The sequence below is a fragment of the Rhamphochromis sp. 'chilingali' genome, assembly GCF_963969265.1.
Source record: "Rhamphochromis sp. 'chilingali' genome assembly, chromosome: 12".
NCBI classification, from domain to species: domain Eukaryota; kingdom Metazoa; phylum Chordata; class Actinopteri; order Cichliformes; family Cichlidae; genus Rhamphochromis; species Rhamphochromis sp. 'chilingali'.
This window is the reverse complement of record NC_137939.1, coordinates 3,169,237-3,187,536: the sequence shown is the minus strand read 5'-3', so window position 1 is coordinate 3,187,536 and position 18,300 is coordinate 3,169,237. Positions and strand designations below refer to the sequence as shown.

Here is an 18,300-nt window from a genome sequence, read left to right as displayed (position 1 = left end):
CACTTACTGAAACAGGTTCATATCAGCAGTTGTTCAGAGCTACTTAAATAATCGACTTGCCCTTTTTTGGGGGAAATTTACAGAGCTTGCAAAGGTAGCATGTTTCACCTGCGGTATCAATGTTAGAATTGTGTTTTGCCACCAGACAGTTTTTTGTCATGACATCAGCAACAACATTTTTGTGATCATTTTTTGAAGATGAAAAGCCATCAGTGTTAAACTTCACCCATCCAGTCCTACTGAGAACAGCAAGTTTTGGGGGTAATTGTTATAAAACAGGCTGCTTCAATCCAAAATTATTAAGTCATTTGAGAAGATAATAGATAATTTACTGTATAATTAGATTTTGTATTACAAACAGATAGTGAATTGAGAAAAACAAACAGACTGTAATTCTGACACACAGAGCAACAGCTAGGAGAAGGGAAAAAGGCAGCGTGTGAGAAAGAAAAGTGACAGACACAGGAGGTGATCGTGAAGGGAAGAGAAGGAAAGACAGAGGGGGACACAATGAGCCAAACACAGGATTACCATGGCATCCCTCCCAGTGAGCAGCCATGTAGCTAATGCTAAGCTACCATACGCAGGGAGACACATGAACACACACAAACGTGCACATACACAGAGGCCTGGTCACACGCCTATAGATGCATCCAGTGCAACATTCAGTGCAACATTCTAGTCACTCGGTGCACATGATCTGACCCATTTACTCTAAATCACCAAAGTCTACTCATGGTTTCAATGTTTTCAGGTTGCCATTGACTAGACAAAAGTGATCATAATAATAATGACTTAAAGCCGTGATGGCAATGAAAAAGCACAGGACAGGATGATAAATGACTTGTACATGACTAGCCAGTACACTGTTTGATGCTGTCCACTTTACTGTGAGACTGCAGCCTGGGAGCACCAGACTCCTGTCCTCCTGTGACCATAAAGAAAGGGAAGCCGGGGGATTAGCTGTCCAAATGCAGCTTGAATGAGTGGGTAATTAAAGTTCACAGTGTGGACACCATCCCTCTTCTTTCCTTCCCTTTCCCAGGGAATTCCACACCTCACAGAGCAGAGCTATACATCAACCTTGCTATTGCTTCAGTCGTATATTGCCATCCATACAGGGGAATGTGTTTGTTTGAATCCCATAACTGGGAGCTGTTGCCCTCTTGTCTGTCTGTGTCAACATATCACTGTATGTGTCTGCCTGTCACCCTCCCTCTCTCTTTCTCTCTCACCCCACTTTCCCCCTGCACCCATACTCTCCCCCATCACTTTTTTGTCTGTTTGAGTGAGCATGCAGAGTGATCCAGGGAGTTAATTACAGTGGGTGCCTGTCAGGCTGGAACAAAAATCCTGCACAGACAGCATAACTCGGGAGGCAGAAACCAGACTGGTTCAACCCAGTCATCCCAGACAGGTCCAGCACACCCCAGGCCAGTTACATTCACAAGACTAGAAGCATTTAGTACTGAGTTTAACAATAGTCACCACTTTGGGTTTGGTGATTTTACTTGTTTTGTTTCAGAGAATTTTAGCTCCATATCAAAAGGTAAATGTCAGCTTAGGAGGCTGCCTTCTCCAAACACTGTACCATGTGTGCTGGCTTGGTAAAGACTGCATGCAGTCAAGTCTGACAGTTTGGAAGTGATAAGAGAACACATTTGGATTTTTTTTGTTAACTGTCATATTGTATATGTTCTATTAAAAACTGTCAATTTTGCAGTGATCAAAGTATCTTAGTGAACGTCAACATGCTCATTGACTTGCAAAAGGTGTTTATTCTGGATATACTTCTTTGGGTTGGTCTGATACGACAACAATAAAAACAATAAAGGGAGGAGTCGGGATTGTGTTTGTTGTTTCTCATTGTGAAAGACCAGTCTGATCAGGAAAAGCAAAGATGTAGTAATGATGGGTGACTAAAATTAGTTCAGGCTAAATCAAATAGACTACAGCTGAACTGACTAGACCGATTGGATCAATCTAATCAAACTGGCCAGGCACATATTTGCTGGGTCTCTGATAGCTGACAAGTGTCCCTGGGGCTGTATCCTCCCCCCAGAGTCTTTATTACCTAACCAGCAACCAGAGATTCAGTTGCTATTGATTGCTGGAAACATTGACCGCATAACACTACCATTAACTGTATAGCTTGATTAGAAATCAATAAAAGGTTAGCACTGGTGATCCATTTTTTATGGTATGATAATTGTCAAAAGCAGCCCATTGAAAAAAATCTGTTTGGTCAGATAGCAGTCAGTTGTCACACCATTTCATCTGAAGAGTAGGTTTCTGGTTTGACAACATGTCGAACCAGAAATCTGTGAAGAATGTGGGACTAGCAAAAAGTTTGGTTTGTTTTGAAAACAAAAACGTAGACACATAGTATAAAAGTATAGTCTCTACCACTCCACAACAGTAGTACTACAGTAAAACAAGAAACAATTGAACACATTTCTTGTAGTGGTAAAGGCCTGCGTGTTGGCTAAAGGCTTCTATAGATCTTTGAAAACCTGGCCCACTGACCTGGAGTCTTAATCTGGTATGCAGGCAACCCTTTTGCAGCAATCTGTCTTGTTAGTTTGGGCTGTTGGAGCTTAGAGTAATCTAATCTTAGCCATCCACCACCTTAAAACGCTAACTGCAGAACAAGATACGGTGCATGCACCCTGATAAATGTATAAATATACACCTTCAGTATGAATAACGCTCCTCGGATAGTGCTCCAAATTAGTCCCCTTTATCCTGCTATAGCCATCTCAGATAAGAATGTAACCCCAGTGTAATATACGTATATGTGATACCTATACAGTGCTTGCCAAAATAGATGGTTTAAGACTCACATGGTGCATTCATGATCCCAGCTTCATGCCGTCGACTTATGTACTTTGTAAGCTATATCCTTCCCATTTACCCTGGTGTTTTATGAGGCTACTTAATAACCCGCGGCTTGACCTTCTGCTCTACCAGATGTCTGATCCAAAAAAAATCTCACGGTGCACATGGTGCTTAGATCTTATTCTGTTTACTGATTTATAGTACTGAAGTCCCTGCCACAGATGCACCATGTAAAAAAATACATGATGTTGAAAGTTTTAACAAAATAAGAGGAGCATTACAAAGTATTACATACTTAAATATTTTGTGCAGTAACTATGGCCAAAATCAGTCATTATAATGCAGGGTGAAATAATTACTTCACATGTCTGAGATTCTACAATTACCATTGTGGGCCCATCTATGACACACTTTAAGTAAAAACTGAATATCAAAATATTTCTGAAAGAGAAAGGTTCCTCCTTTTAGGGATCACCACAGTGGATCAACTGCCTCTGTCTCACCCCATTCCTAGCATCCTTCTCTGTAACACCATCCGTTATCCAGTATATCTACTATCCTTCCTCTGCACATGTCCAAACCCTCTCAGCTTTACTTCTCTAACTGCTTAACCAGAGTTATCCAGAGTTACTGCTGTCTTTTTGGTAGTTCCACAATCTTCAAATCATACATCATACATAGAAGACTGACACTAGGAGTACAATAGGTTTCTGGCCTCTCCCATTTATTTACACAGTATATGTGTAAATGTCGAATTTTTATGATTTCTCTATTTGAAAGCAGAAATGTGGAACTGTCTGTGTGTTTATGTTGCTTTGTCATTTAATTGATGGTTAACAAATTGCTTTGCAACTGTTTTTCTTTCCCTCTGGTGTCTATTTTGTCATTTTGTTTGCAAACTCCATGTCTGCAAATTGCTGTTTTACCAATGCATTATTTGTACTGTCATATCTATCCATTTATATTTTTGACCATTAATCTAATTCAGCATCTCAGGGTGGTGGAAGAAAGGGCAGCATTCACCTTGGGCACAATGTCACTGCATCACCGTCCCAACACCGAGTGATAGACAGCCCTTCACACCAATAACCGATTTATAATCACCAATTAATCTAACAATATCAGACTTTTGTGATCTTTTGGCTTATTAATAATACAGTTAGAGGGATTTCTTCATTGATGCTGTGCCTCCATTTATGAGAATATTAGTGTGAATGTGTGAGCTGGTTCACAGTGGGCAGCAGGCTTGTGTGAGTACGTCTAGACAGATATTAACTGAACTCTTAATAACCTTTGCTGACCCTAAGGGTGGCTGATGATGCAATGCTCTGTGGGGAGACAAAATAGATGCTGAGGAGGCAACAGACACAGTCACACTGTTTCACAGTGTGCCAGACAATGAGGTAGACTGGAGCTCTGAACGAGGACACAGACAGTACTCCCTGACAAAATACAGCACAGCGTGAGCACACGCGAAAATATGAGAACAGGTAGAAGCAGGCAGCATTGAGACTCACATTTGCATAAGAATGCTCAAACATAGTAACATGACAGACTTAGTAGTAAAGGCAGGAAGGTGTAAGGGCAAGGCTATTCTGAGGAACTAATTCTTAGTGAGTGCAAAAAGGAGCAGCTTTTTTGTTGATGCTTCTTCTCCGTTGAGAGGGGAGGGTGAAGAGATTGCTTAATATTTCCAGAAAAGGACACCAAACCAGCATCAACACAGAGAGCAAAAGTGCTCTGAAAAGATAAGTACAGAGCTTTTAGTGTAGGCAGAAAAATGTATATCAATATATAATGTGACAGAAGGCTGCATATCGACATTACATGAAAATCTGTTGATCTGTGTCCAAATATCTGCAGTACTCCACCTCCCTGTGGGGAGGCGGGGTTTGTGGGGAAAAAAGCAAGCTTAACATCAATGAAATCGATTAGTGGAAACCAAGTGTTATGATGACTTCTATTTATAGTGAGGTCTGTTTGTGACACAGTAGTGGCTGCCACCCAATCCCCATTGATAATAAGTGAAACATACTGTATTGTTTTGTTTTTATTTCTTCGTAAGTTCTTTGCATAAATGGCATAAAATTAGATTTTTTTAATAATACAAAACCATGACACGTAACTTTCCTGTTAAACCTGTGATAATTCCCTGAAATAGCAGGTCCCTAGGTTAATAAAGCTCAAATGACCGCATACCTGAAAAGATGGATTTGTATACATGGATATAGCAACAGTTGTTAATGACAGAGTCTAAAAATACACACTCACTTAGTGGAGCCAGCAAAGTCATCTCTCACTGTGAAATGCTTTAATTGACAGTTTTATGTGACTCTTAATAAATTCTCAAATCACTATCACAACATAGCATATTCTGAAACATTTTTCCCACCTGCTGGGAAATTCATGTTCGTGTATTTTCTATGTGAATAGAGTACAGCAAATTATATTAATTAAAGTGTTAGTATTTTAAGAAAAAGCAGTATAATGTCTGGAAATGTAAAAAGAAGAAAACAAACATGCTTTATATATTCACAACAGAAGAAAAAACCTTATGCGATCAATCTTAGGGATTGCAAAAGACTATATACCAGTGTGTAACTGAGGGATTAGTCAGTGCTATCTCTGTTCCTATAGGAAGCTGCTTGTGCCAGTGAACTGTATTTCTGCAACAGCCATTCTGTCCGCCATACTAGGGATGTGTGGCAGATGCAGTAGAAATGTGTTTTATAAAGCCAGTGACTGGGTGTTGTCTTTGCAGAGCTACATCTATATGCTGCTAGCACCATCTAGTGGCAGTAGGTGTTATTGCTTCATTATGGGAGTGCTGTCCAGGGCAGGCTTATGTTTTGGTTTCCTGTGAGTAGTCACGGAGTAAGGGAGTGAAACAGATGCTGAGGCTCATGACATGACATGTACCACCTATTTCAGGATCGCAAGCTGACCAAGGCAGAGCAGCAACGCTTCAAAGAAGAGGCAGAGATGCTAAAGGGGCTTCAGCACCCCAACATCGTCCGCTTCTATGATTCCTGGGAGTCTGTACTTCGTGGAAAGAAGTGCATTGTACTAGTCACTGAACTCATGACATCAGGAACACTCAAAACGTTAGTGTAACCTATCTTCTACAGATAGCTATTATTGAGTCTATGTTTATTATGTTCTAAAAAAAAGAATTATTTCAGTTAATCTATAAAATTTGTTAATCCACATTCATTTGTTTGTCTTGCCAACACCTTGGTACTCACTTCTGTTAATGAATTTGATGAATGGAGATTATTCATACCGCAAAACACAGTTTTTATTGTGCATAGAGTTAATGTACTATTAATTTGGACAGATGTGTTGCTTTATACAGAGATATATAATGTGTTTCAGGTGAAGTGTCATCACATTATCACAACACGTTCAAATTCAGGAAATATAAGTAATTCATAATATTTCGCTATCGCTGTCAGTGTGTTGACTTACACGTTTTGTCTATTGGTTGTTTATTACAATATCCTTTTGAGTTTGATTGCTTTTATTCTCTATCCACAGTTACCTGAAGCGCTTTAAGGTGATGAAACCCAAGGTCCTTAGAAGTTGGTGTAGGCAAATTCTGAAAGGCCTTCACTTCCTTCACACCAGGACTCCACCAATTGTCCATCGGGACCTCAAGTGTGACAACATTTTTATAACAGGCCCCACAGGATCAGTCAAGATCGGTGATCTGGGACTGGCCACTCTTATGAGGACCTCCTTTGCAAAGAGTGTTATAGGTAGGCTGCTTGCAGTTTATAGATTGAATGCTTTTTAGATCACTCATGCCCTGTCTCTACAAGATTAAGGCCTTTCCTCTGCATTCAGCACTACTGAGATTTTACAAAAGTCTCACTTAACTTCAGTAGACATATAGTTTATTTCTATGTTAGTGGTGAATGTAGAAAGAGGGCACTGATGATGAAATGCCAGCTCTCTTAGCCTGCAGAAGCAGTGCCCAGTAAAGATAAATTAGATGATGAGTAGGTAGATTATTATCAGCTTGAAAATTCTTACACTGAGTCTGAGGAAATTTCTGCTTTGTGGATGGTATTACATCACTGTAAATACAAACTCTAATCTGTAGTGAAATAATATTTCGATGTTTGGGTTGTCATAGAGTACTGTTTGGTTTTAACAGGAACCCCGGAGTTCATGGCTCCAGAGATGTATGAGGAGCACTATGATGAGTCTGTGGACGTATATGCCTTTGGGATGTGTATGCTGGAGATGGCTACTTCAGAGTACCCCTACTCTGAGTGCCAAAATGCTGCTCAGATCTATCGCAAAGTCACAAGCGTGAGTCTTTGAAATATTCGCAAGCAAACTCTATGCATTTGTGGTGATGATGCATAAGGATCTAATTGATTGTTGTTTTATTTAATTGTGATCTAAACTTTTTGGCTCAACTCTGAAAATGTTTTAATTGTTAAATGCAGGACTTAAAATCCTAATTACATAAGTTCCTGTAGAATACAATGAATTTCCTGTTTCTTTTATTTTTCAGGGTATAAAGCCAGCCAGCTTTGACAAAGTAAATGACCCAGAGATCAAAGAGATCATTGAAGGCTGCATTCGTCAGAACAAAAGCCAGAGGTAAGCAGCATTTGCTTTCATAACACTATGGCATCCACTCTATTATGCAGAGTGACTGGTAATGTGATCATTAAACGTCCCAGTCTCTTCTATCATCGAATTCTCCTTTCTTGACAGACTCTCCATTCGAGACCTGCTGAACCATGCTTTCTTTGGGGAGGACACAGGCGTCCGGGTGGAACTAGCTGAGGAGGACACAGGCATCCAGGACTGCCTGGCTCTCCGAATTTGGGTTGAAGACCCCAAGAAGCTGAAGGGGAAGCACAAGGACAATGAGGCCATTGAGTTCAGCTATGACCTGGAAAATGATAGTGCTGAAGAAGTGGCTCTAGAGATGGTAAGGCAGGAATAATTAATGCCTGATAAGCTGATCGGGTCCGTAGGTGTCAGGTACTGTTGACTGGGAAAAGGCCTTGATTTGATACTTAAAAGCTTAAATGCAGGTTAGGAATTACAAGCCCTTCACTTTATCTATCAGCCACTTCAAGATTTCTCCAGCTGATCTAGATTTCCTCACCTGACATTTGCCCATTAATTAATTACTCTCTCTTTGCCTCTCTACATTACAGGTGAAATCAGGCTTCTTTCATGAAAGTGATGCCAAAGTGGTCGGAAAATCCATCCGGGACAGAGTGAACCTAATCAAAAAGTCAAGGGAGCGTCGACAGCAGCAGGTCCTTCAGCAGCAGGGCTTTGAAGAACGAAGAGACTCCACTCTCACTTCCTACACCTTTACTCATCCATCTTACCCATCCTCGCTGGTGCAAGGGGTAGCTGGACACACGGGAGACGGAGGAGGAGGTGGAGTGCAGGAGTCCGAGGAGCTTCCTGAAGTGGACCAACATGTCAGGCAGCAAAATATTTTCAGTGGGGCAACCCTAAATCTGCCAGGTACAGTGTGCTCCTTAGTGACATATCCCATGTGCCAGTAGCTGATCAAAATGTATCTATATGAAACAATTATAATGGTGAAATTTTAAATGAAAATTTTAAAATACATGAATATGATTTGAACAAGTACTTTTTGTGTAGTCTGAATTTTTATAGTGTCTTATTTTTTAAATGTCTTTGACTACTCAGAAGGGGAGAGCATTGGATCTGCAAGCTGTGAATCTTATGCGAGTGGACAGAGCCAGGCATACTCTCTGCAGGGGGACTCATATACCCACTCACAGACCTCATTACCCACAGTTGCATCTGTAGGTGTATTTTTATATCTTACTGATAAAATTATTGTTTTTTGAACTTAAATACTATATATATATTTATATATGTGTTCATTATTTTTCTTGCACAACAGAGCACTGGTGCATTGCCTCATCCTCAGATGCCCCCCATTGGTGAGAGTACAAGTGTTGCTACTATACCTCTTGGGCCGAGTGTTAGTATGACAAGCATGTCCTTAGGACAAAGTGGAGGAGGACCCATGGGTCAGACATTTCTTCACTCCGGTACCGTGGTTCCGCAGGTATCACCAAGTGTACCTCAACAATACTTTCAGGTGAAAATGGTGATAATGTGCAAACTGACAGCCTAATTTAACATAGGGGCAATGAAGGCTAACATTAATGTTAATATGTTCTTTTCCATTTAATAACTGTTTGTGCCAACATAAATCATCCTCATAATCATCTGAGATTCGCCATCTGGTTTTACACTACACAGGGTTTCCCCCAGGAAGTTGTTTGTCAGAGGTGGTGAGATGTCTCTCTCATTAAATACTATATTAGCTTGGAGTGTGAAATTGTGATTCTGGTTAATTTTGTGGGGAGGCAGCCAACCTCTGCTATAAAGCACTGTGGGACACCCTGATTAAAATTAAATGTGTTGATAATTGATGCTTCTTTCCAAAGCTTAATCTTAACCCAATTTTTCTGCTACTTTCTTTTCCCCCTTCTTTCAACTCCAAACATCATTCTCCCATTATCACTCAATAGTCACAAACATTCCCATCAGATGATTTTCAAACCGCCGCTCCCCACGGATCAGTTGCCCCTTCACAGTCATACATACCACCTGTTTCCCCACAGGCACCCATTAATGTTCTCACTGCATCCATGCCAGTCAGTGATACTGCTGGACTAGCAAGGACAATTGTGCCCCACGCTCAGCAGACCCAACACCCTGCCACTCCCATGCAGATCACTGACATCATTTCCCAGGCCGCACCCCAACAAACACAGTCTGTCGTGATCCCCCAGCAGACTATTGTCCCACAACAACAGATGGGAATGGATCCCCAGACCTCCACCCTTCATTTGCAGCAGCAGCCACAACTGCAAATAGGGGGGCAGTCAGCTGAGCTTGAACAACAACAAGTTACTGCCGCTCAGCCTGCAACAGAACAGCATCAACACAGCCTTTCAGCTACGTCCATCGAGAAACATCAGTCTGAGACTCAGCAGCAGATCTGTGTACAGCAGTCTGCCCCACACGTCCAGCCAGCTTCACAGCAGCATGTGTTCACACCACAAACAGGTATGGAGCAGCGAGCTATGCAATCAACAGGGGATCCCTGTGAACAGATAATGCTACAATCACAACAACAGCTTCAGCAACAGCAAACTTTGTTACAACAGCAGCAGCAAAAAGAGCAGCAGCAACAAGTTTTACTGCTTGAGCAACATCAGCTGTATGTCCAGCAACAGCTTGATCAGCAACAACAAAGAGCACTGCTTCAACAGCAGCAGCAAGCCCAGCTGCAGCAGCAGCAAGCGCTTAAACAAAAGCAACTGTTGGATCAACAGCAACAGCAACAAACTCTCATTCAGCAGAAACAAGAGCAGCAGCAACAAGGTCTTGGACCGCAAGAGCAACCAATTTTTCAGCATCAGTTAGAGCAACAACAACCAAAGCAACCTCCTTCACAGCAACAGAGTCAGTTATATCAACAAATTGGACAGCGCCAAACTGGAACACAAAAGGAAACAGAGAATCAGCAACAAAGTGGGAAAAACGAGCAACAAATTTTATTGCAGCAGCATCCCCAGCAGATGCAGCAGCAGAATGAACAACAACTGCAACAGCAGGCCTTAATCCGGCACATGGAACAGCAGCAGGCACTGATACAACAGCAGTTAATGCTACAACAGCAGCAGCAGCTTCAACAGAAAGCTCAGCTGCAGCAACAAGAGCAGCAACAAGCGCAACTCAAACAGCAGATAGAACAGCAGCAGCAAGCTCTGTTGCAACAACAGTTAGAGCAGCAGCGTCAACAGCAAGTCCTGTTACAACAGCAAGCAGAAAGATTACAGCAACAGGCTCTAATGAAGCAGCAGTTTAAAGAGCAGCAGCAAGCTTCCATCATTCAACTTCAGCAAACTGAAAAACACAAAGCTGTCCCTATACCACAAAGCAACAGTGAGCAGCAGATTCATCATCAACCAACCGATATACAGCAGATGTGTATCCCACAACTGAACTCTACTCAGTTTACACCTCATGCTTCTCAGATGATAGAGCAACAGCAGCAAGTAGCACTGATGCAGCAGCAGCAGGCATTTGTTGCCCAACCACAGCAGCACACATCTGTAATGGAACCTCACATATCAGTTGGCGCACCAGTCAGTACTGAGGTAATTCATCACCAAACTTATATTATATCTCAGGGCCAAGTGCCCATGACCATTCCTACTACTGTTCAGACGCCTGCAAGTGTCCCAGCTCAAATCCTTACACAGCAAGGACAAAGTGAGGCTCAGCCCCAGAACCAAGGCCAGAGCCCAGCCAAGTTTATAGCTCAGTCTGCAGCCCAAGCACCTCAAGCTATGACAGAGGGCCAGGTAACTACCCCATTATCATTGATTCAGGGACACACACAAGTCATCCAGAGCCAGCAGGTTCCTTCCCAAAGTAGTTACCCTGGGCCTGTTACTCCCACACAGAGTCAGGTAACTTCTCAGCCAATCCAGGCTCATCCTCTGACCACAACCTTTACTCAGTCACAGCCACTGCATGGCCAGGTCCCAAAGGCTGATGTTCAAATGATGGGCCAACAAAGTCAAACTACTGTCCAGCCTCCAGGTGCAGTTGCTTCAATCCCCAGTCAGATTCAACATGAAACTCTTATTCAGCAAAATGCTCCAATGCCAGCGCTCACCCAGCCCCAGATCCAACAACAAACTCAAGGCCAGCAAGCTAGCCAGTTGCATGCGCAGTCTGCTGCTGGTCCTTTGACCAGTCAGTATGTCCCTCACCCTACCCAGCAAGCCATACCACCTGTACAGTCTGATATAACTCATATTACCCAACAGCTGGAACAACAGCACCCAGTAATCCAGTATCAGCAGATGATTCTGTCACCTGGCTCAGCTGGAAGTTGTGGAACTAAAACAGATGGTCTCAATTCAGTAACTGCCCCTCTTCATCCTATACAGACCAAACAAGCACAAGTCCCAGGCCAAAGATCACTACATTCAGTTGTTCAGGGTGACCCTTCAGTAATTCAGTCCATCTGCCAGCCTGCTGTTCCTCAGTATACTGAGCAGTACCAACAACAGCTGCAGAAGCTTTCTCACGTGCAGCAATCTCTCGCCATGCCACCCCCACAGACCCAGCTACCGGCACTACCCAGCTCAACTCCCGTTCAGCAACCACTTCCTCTGAAACCAGCTTTGATAACCTTTGACGAGAGTCAGCTTCCCTCACAGTGTCAACCTACTTCACCTCTAATGACCATTGCTCCTGGACAATTAGGCCCCAATAATGTGGCTGAGCCTCAGTCCCAGGGCAAGACCCTGTCTCTGTATAGCCACCTAGTGCTAGGTGCCCCTCCTTCTCCACAGCACCATCCCAAGCAGATGCCACCAGCTCACACACAAACACAAGCCAGCAATCAGGCCCAAGCACACTCTCAAACACAGATACACACTCAGACACCTATATCTGAGCAGCCTATTTTGCCCCATGCTGTCTTTCCTACGCAGCAAGTGCCCCTAAGCCCTTTGCATACCTCATGTCCTTCTACACTATCATCTCTTACATCCCTGCCATCCACCTATCCTGCTGTTGCCCCTGCTCCAGAGCTGCCCACATCTTCACCAGCAGCCCAGGTAACCTTACCAGCGCAAGTCGACTTTATACCCACCTCCCCTCTGCCTGTTACTACTCTACAATCACTTGATTCTAATGCCCCCAAACCCAAACTGACCCAAGGCTCGCTGCAAGACTGTGACCTTTCCCTGCTGGGCATTGCTCAGGTACAAGAAGTATGAAAGTTTGCTTTATAAATTTGATAATAACTTTACTGACATGCTGGCACAATAAGTAAGCATACTGCTAAATCGAAATATTTGACAATAAGCTTTGACTGCACCTTTTTGATTCATACTAACAAATTTTGATTCCTAAGTGTATTCATAGAACGTGTCCTATATGTCATTTGTCATAATCACACTATTGCTTTACTTGCCGTTAACATAGCTAATCTATTTTTGCATTCTTTTCTTCATGCTGGCATGGTTTGTGTGTGTGTGTTTGTATATATGTCACTCTACAGGATGGTCCTTGTAAGACAAGTGCAGATCGTCATTCTTCATCAGGGTAAGTGATATCATTGCAGTCTGATTTCCATGTAAATGTAATCTCAGTACTGAGTGAAGCTGTAATTTGCCATACAAGGACTTAAAACATGCTCAGAGACTTGGTTTTTCTTTTAAATTGAATTCATTTTGCAGCTAAGTAGTAGTGCAAAAAGATTGTTTTTTAGAAATCATAAGAGTCTTATGATGTAATAATGTTTTACATTTGAATCCTTTACAATTTCACATTAAATGTTGAGTGAGAGCCTTTAAACTGCTTCAAGCATGGCTGCTGCTTTTAGATCATTTGTGGAAAACTCCTCTGCATTTTTCCCTGGGTTGCACTAGATTTTAAACACTGTGGCCAAATCACAAGCCTTTATCTTTAAAGGCTCATTTTGGGTAACAATGCATAGTCTCAGTGATCTTTCTTTGGCAGGTCAGGAGTATTTGGTTTTGGTTGTTCTGGTTCAGCCAGAAAAGTCCATTGCACTGTGTGCTGACCTGCAATAACACTATGACAGAAACCATAGTTCAGGTGGTTTTTGTTGGATGTTCTTCTCATTGACAGTCTGACCCTCAGGGTCAGATTCCTCGCGCATAGAACTGCCGGTATTGAAAACGATGAGAAGTTTGCTTCTGTTTGGGCCTCTGACTGACGTGCCACATTTGGAATCGGACACACTGGTGTTTGATCTCTGCTTCATAGACAGGAACTTTGCTCTTATTAGCAGTGATGATTCTGGACAGCCATTCACAAATGCAGGTTAAAGCTTTATTATGCAAAGGATAATCCATATGTAAACATCAGGAACACAGACATCTTCTCTGGGCTAAAGTTCATTTAAAATGGACTGAGGCAAAGTGTAAATATGGTCTGTGACAAACAAAGTTTGAAATTCTAATTGGAAAACATGAATGCTGAGGCACCACACTAAACAGGGAAGGGACCATCCAGTTTGTTATCAGCACTCAGTTCAATAACCTGCATCTCTGACAGTATGTGGTTACATTAGTGCCTATGTAATAATAACCCTGAACATCTGGAAAGGCACCATCAGTGCTGAAACATGTATACAGGTTTAGAGCAACACATGCTCCCATTCAGATGACATCTTTCTTAGGGAAGGTCTTGCATACTTTAGCAAGACGGCGCTAAACCACATACTGCATCTTTTACAACAGCGCTGGCTTTTTGGTAGAAGACTCCAGGTGCTGAAGAGGCCTGCCTGCAGTCCAGATCTGTCACCCATTTAACCCTTGTGTGGTGTTCGTATTTTTGTTACTCAGCCAGTGTTCATGGGTCTGGTGGACCCGCTAGAGTTTTGGCTTTCCAAATTAACACTATCAAACAATTTTATGTTAAATTACTCAACAGATGTTTACTTCATCCCAATTACAAGACATATGAACAGCAAACATGGTTAATTTTTTCCCTTTACCTTTGTTAGATCACATTTATGAATTAATGTGCTTCTCGTTTTTCTTTTATATAAAATGTTATAAATAAATCAGTTATAATCAAGTGGAGTGAGTGGAAAGACACAACACATTTACACGTGAAAAAATAATTAATTGTTTAATTTTTCTTTTGAAAAAAACTGAACACGGGTCTCACAGACCCGAACACCATACAAGGGTTAAAACATTTAATGCATCATGAAATTAAAAATACCACAAAGAAGACACAGGATGTTTGAGCAACTAGAATCCTACATGAGACAAGAATAGGACAATATGCCTCTCCCAAAAGTTCAGCAGCTGGTCTCCTCAGTTCACAGATGTTTACAGACTATTGTTAAAAGAAGAGGGGACGCTACCAAATGGTAAACAGGGCCCTGTCCCAACTTTTTTGAGACATGTTGCTCCAATGAAATTCAAAATGACCTGATTTTTGAGATTTGGAAATCATTGCATTCTGGGTTTTTTTCTATTTTATACAGTATCCCTACTTTTTCATAATTGAGTTTATACATTTATACACACTTAAGATTTACAATACAATTTCTAATCTCCATGACACCTTTAGGTGTATACCAGCCAGTGGTGAAGACCCCTTGCAGCTCTTGGCGAATGGAAAATTAGAGAAACTTAAGTCTCAGAGACGAGCTTCCAGCCAGAAGTCTGAGAAACACCAGTTTCAACTGAGCATGCTTCAGGTGAAAAAATATAGGAAACACCAACACCGACTTTATTACTATATTTGTTAAAGTATATTTATGGATATTAAAAGATTAATAGCAAAGAATAAATGTGATTATTTGTCTTGTACTTAATAGGTGTCCGGCAGTGGGGACAATATGGTGGACTGTCAGTTGGAGACTCACAGCAACAAGATGGTGACATTTAAGTTTGACATTGAAGGGGATGCACCCGAGGACATAGCAGATTACATGGTACATTACTGTATGATCCTGTAGTTTGCACTTATTTTGAAAAGTATTGTTTTAATTTTTGATGACTGCCATTTGATAAAACTTTGCAGGTGGAGGAGGACTTTGTCCTTGATGTGGAGAAAGAAACATTTGTTGAGGAGCTCAGAGCGATAGTTAAGAAAGCCCATGAAATGCTTCAGACACATTCAGAGGTACTATCAGTCTAGCCTCTTTAGTCTTTCTGTTTTGTTTGAATAATGCTGAATCTGAGAAAACGTGAATATATATACAAAATGATAAATCCTTATTTTCGTACTAGACTGGATCGACTGACCAGTTACAAGTCAGCACTCCCACTTACTCCAGTAAGTTTAGGCATATACAAATGTTCTGGTAGAATGGGAATATGTTCTATGTGATGCTTCTCAACTTAGTAGAAAACAGTAATCAATCTTTACGGTTTCTCAGTGGACCCAGTGCCCCATTCCTCCCCAGTGGGACGTTGGCGGTTCTTTATCAACCAGACTATCCGCCACAGAGACTCTCTTTCCAGTCAGGGAGCAACCACACCATCACCCACTGCAGAGACAAGGATTCCCCAGTCTCCTAAAAGAGAGAAAGGTGAGCACTCCTGGAGTCGGTTTTATTACTTTGGCTTATTAACATGGCCCATTTGGCCACATAACAAAAACTTAACTCCGTGTTCATTTCTGCGGCTGTAGAAAGTGAAGGATCCCAAAGTCTGGAGTCCTTGAGTGGAATGGGCTCTCCTTCCTACCCCACCCTTTCTGCCACCTCCCCCCCAGACTCCACTGTTTCAGTACCTACTTCCATGAGCCCCTCTGCTACCGCAGCCCCTGTTCATCACACAGCACCTGAAACCAGGCCTGGACCAGCCTCTGTCCCTGTCACCACCTCAACTGGCCTTATCTCAGCTTCTGCTGACCAAATTTCTATTGCTCCTTTAACTATAGCAACATCTGCTGCTGCTCCTGATGCTAACCTCACCAGCTTGTCCACTGCTCCTGCTGTTGTGTCTCCCTCACCCATCACTATTCATCCTGATAACCTGACTTCTCCTGGAACCAGTGTTTGTTCCACTGCGAGTCAAAGTGTAGATGATACTCTGATCTCTGCTTCAAGGCCCCGTATGTCTGCCGTGGACCAATCTTCAGCCTCTTTTCATTCCCCTTCTCCTGCTGTAGTCATCCCTTCTACTGTAAGCCAACTTGGCATAGAGCAGCAGCAGACATACACCCAAGTAGCCCAACCAGCCCCACAACAGCCACACCAACAGCTACAGTCTGCATCACAGCAGCAAGTACCATCACCACAACAGAAACTGCAGTCCCAACATCAGGTGTACCACGAACAAGTACCACTACAGCAGGAACGAGCACTTCAGCAGTCTCTCCAGCAGTTGCATCAGCAGCAGCTAATTCAAACACAAATACCACTTCAACAACAGCTGACTGAGGTGCAGGGAATGTCTCAGCATTGTCATTCAGAGGTGTTACAGCAGTCTCTGCCTCTGCCACCTTTTCCTCAGCAGCCAACCGAGCAACCCCTTGTTCAACAGCAGACATCAAAGTTTTCCCCACAGTTGCTGCAGCAGCCTCAGTTACAGCAGTTACAACAGCAGATTATGAGTCCTGCTGGTCCATTGCCCCCCAAACAAGCCCACATTGATCAACAGCAGCAGCAGCAACAGTTAAACCTACAACAGACATTACACTTACAGCAGCAGCAGCTACAGCAGCAACAGCATCAGATGTTTATGGGTGCTGCAATTTTGAAACCAGATCAAAACCAAATGCTGCCCCTATCAGTTAGTCAGCAGTTTCTTCAACAGCAGACACAGCTAAATGTTTGCCCAGTACCACAACAGCAGGTCCCACAACAAACCCAAGTGCCTGTTGAGCTGTTATCACAACACATACAGGCACAGAAACAATCACAATATACTGAGCAGCAACAGGAGATGGTTAAAGCTGTGGACACGCCCCTCAAACAGCTGCAGTTTCCACTACAGAAGCAGTCCTCCTTACAGATGTCAGAGTCAGAGGTGTCCACGGGAGAGACAAGTGTTACAGAGGACACAGGGAGTTATTCTGCCCCCTTTCATCCCTCCTCTGACTCCTCTCTGCCACCTCTGCATCTGGGAACTGCTGAAACCCCCTTACCCACATTCTCCCACGTAATGACGCCATCCCCTGTTCAACCTTCCTCCGTAGCCGAGTCAGACAGCGAAGGCCCCCCCAAAATTGAATTTGTAGACAACCGCATAAAAACCTTGGATGAAAAGCTAAGGAATTTGTTGTATCAGGAGTACAGCAGTGGGACAGCACTGGCTGGGGGGGCTACCTCTGGCCCAACATCAGCTGCCTCCACATCAGCAGGTGGTGATGAGTCATCAGAGCCACAGTCAATCCACCACTCATCTTTCCCCCCACCTGCCTCCATCTCAGATACTTCTCCACAGTCCTCATCCTCCACTACTTCCTCCACCACCTCCCGTTCATCTTCCACTTCTCCTGACCCAGAGAGAGAAGGAGGTGGAGAGAAAGCTTCCAAAGAGGTGCCCAACTCTATGGAGTTGGACCCAGTGGAGCAGCAGCTTGGCCCATCACTCCTCACCACCTCTGTCTCATCCAGCCCACCCACCCCTCTTCTGCCTCCCAATCAGGATGACTCTGCTGGGCCCCAACGCCCACCTGTACCAGGAGAACCAACCATTCTTGTGAGTGAATACCACAGATTAGATTTCAAGTAAATTCTCCTTCAGTTTGTCTTTCACTGTAGTGAATTATAATTATTGTTCTGTTTCAGTGTGTAAATGTGACTCCACTATGTTTCAGCTGTCCGCGATTATTTGTATTATATAAATGTTTGAGTATCTCTGCGTTTTTTTATATCTCAACTCCATGCAGCCACTCTTAATTGTCTTAACTGTT

General features: G+C 42.8%; 1 protein-coding gene across 7 annotated transcripts in view; it reads left to right on the top strand.

Annotated features, from left to right (window-relative positions):
• The window catches only part of wnk3 (WNK lysine deficient protein kinase 3), a 39,499-nt gene that overhangs the window by 13,766 nt on the left and 7,433 nt on the right, over positions 1–18,300 (top strand). For 3 of the 7 annotated variants that reach the window (XM_080898434.1, XM_080898432.1, XM_080898433.1), the window contains exons 3-18: positions 5,770–5,942; positions 6,376–6,596; positions 6,998–7,155; positions 7,364–7,452; positions 7,570–7,789; positions 8,022–8,343; positions 8,533–8,651; positions 8,753–8,953; positions 9,390–12,650; positions 12,950–12,993; positions 15,001–15,130; positions 15,251–15,367; positions 15,457–15,558; positions 15,666–15,711; positions 15,815–15,967; positions 16,069–18,086. In XM_080898434.1, coding sequence (XP_080754560.1) covers positions 5,770–5,942; positions 6,376–6,596; positions 6,998–7,155; positions 7,364–7,452; positions 7,570–7,789; positions 8,022–8,343; positions 8,533–8,651; positions 8,753–8,953; positions 9,390–12,650; positions 12,950–12,993; positions 15,001–15,130; positions 15,251–15,367; positions 15,457–15,558; positions 15,666–15,711; positions 15,815–15,967; positions 16,069–18,086 — 7,374 coding nt within the window. The remainder of the gene's footprint in view (positions 1–5,769; positions 5,943–6,375; positions 6,597–6,997; positions 7,156–7,363; positions 7,453–7,569; positions 7,790–8,021; positions 8,344–8,532; positions 8,652–8,752; positions 8,954–9,389; positions 12,651–12,949; positions 12,994–15,000; positions 15,131–15,250; positions 15,368–15,456; positions 15,559–15,665; positions 15,712–15,814; positions 15,968–16,068; positions 18,087–18,300) is intronic. The other 4 variants (XM_080898435.1, XM_080898436.1, XM_080898438.1 and 1 more) reach the window with 4 other exon arrangements.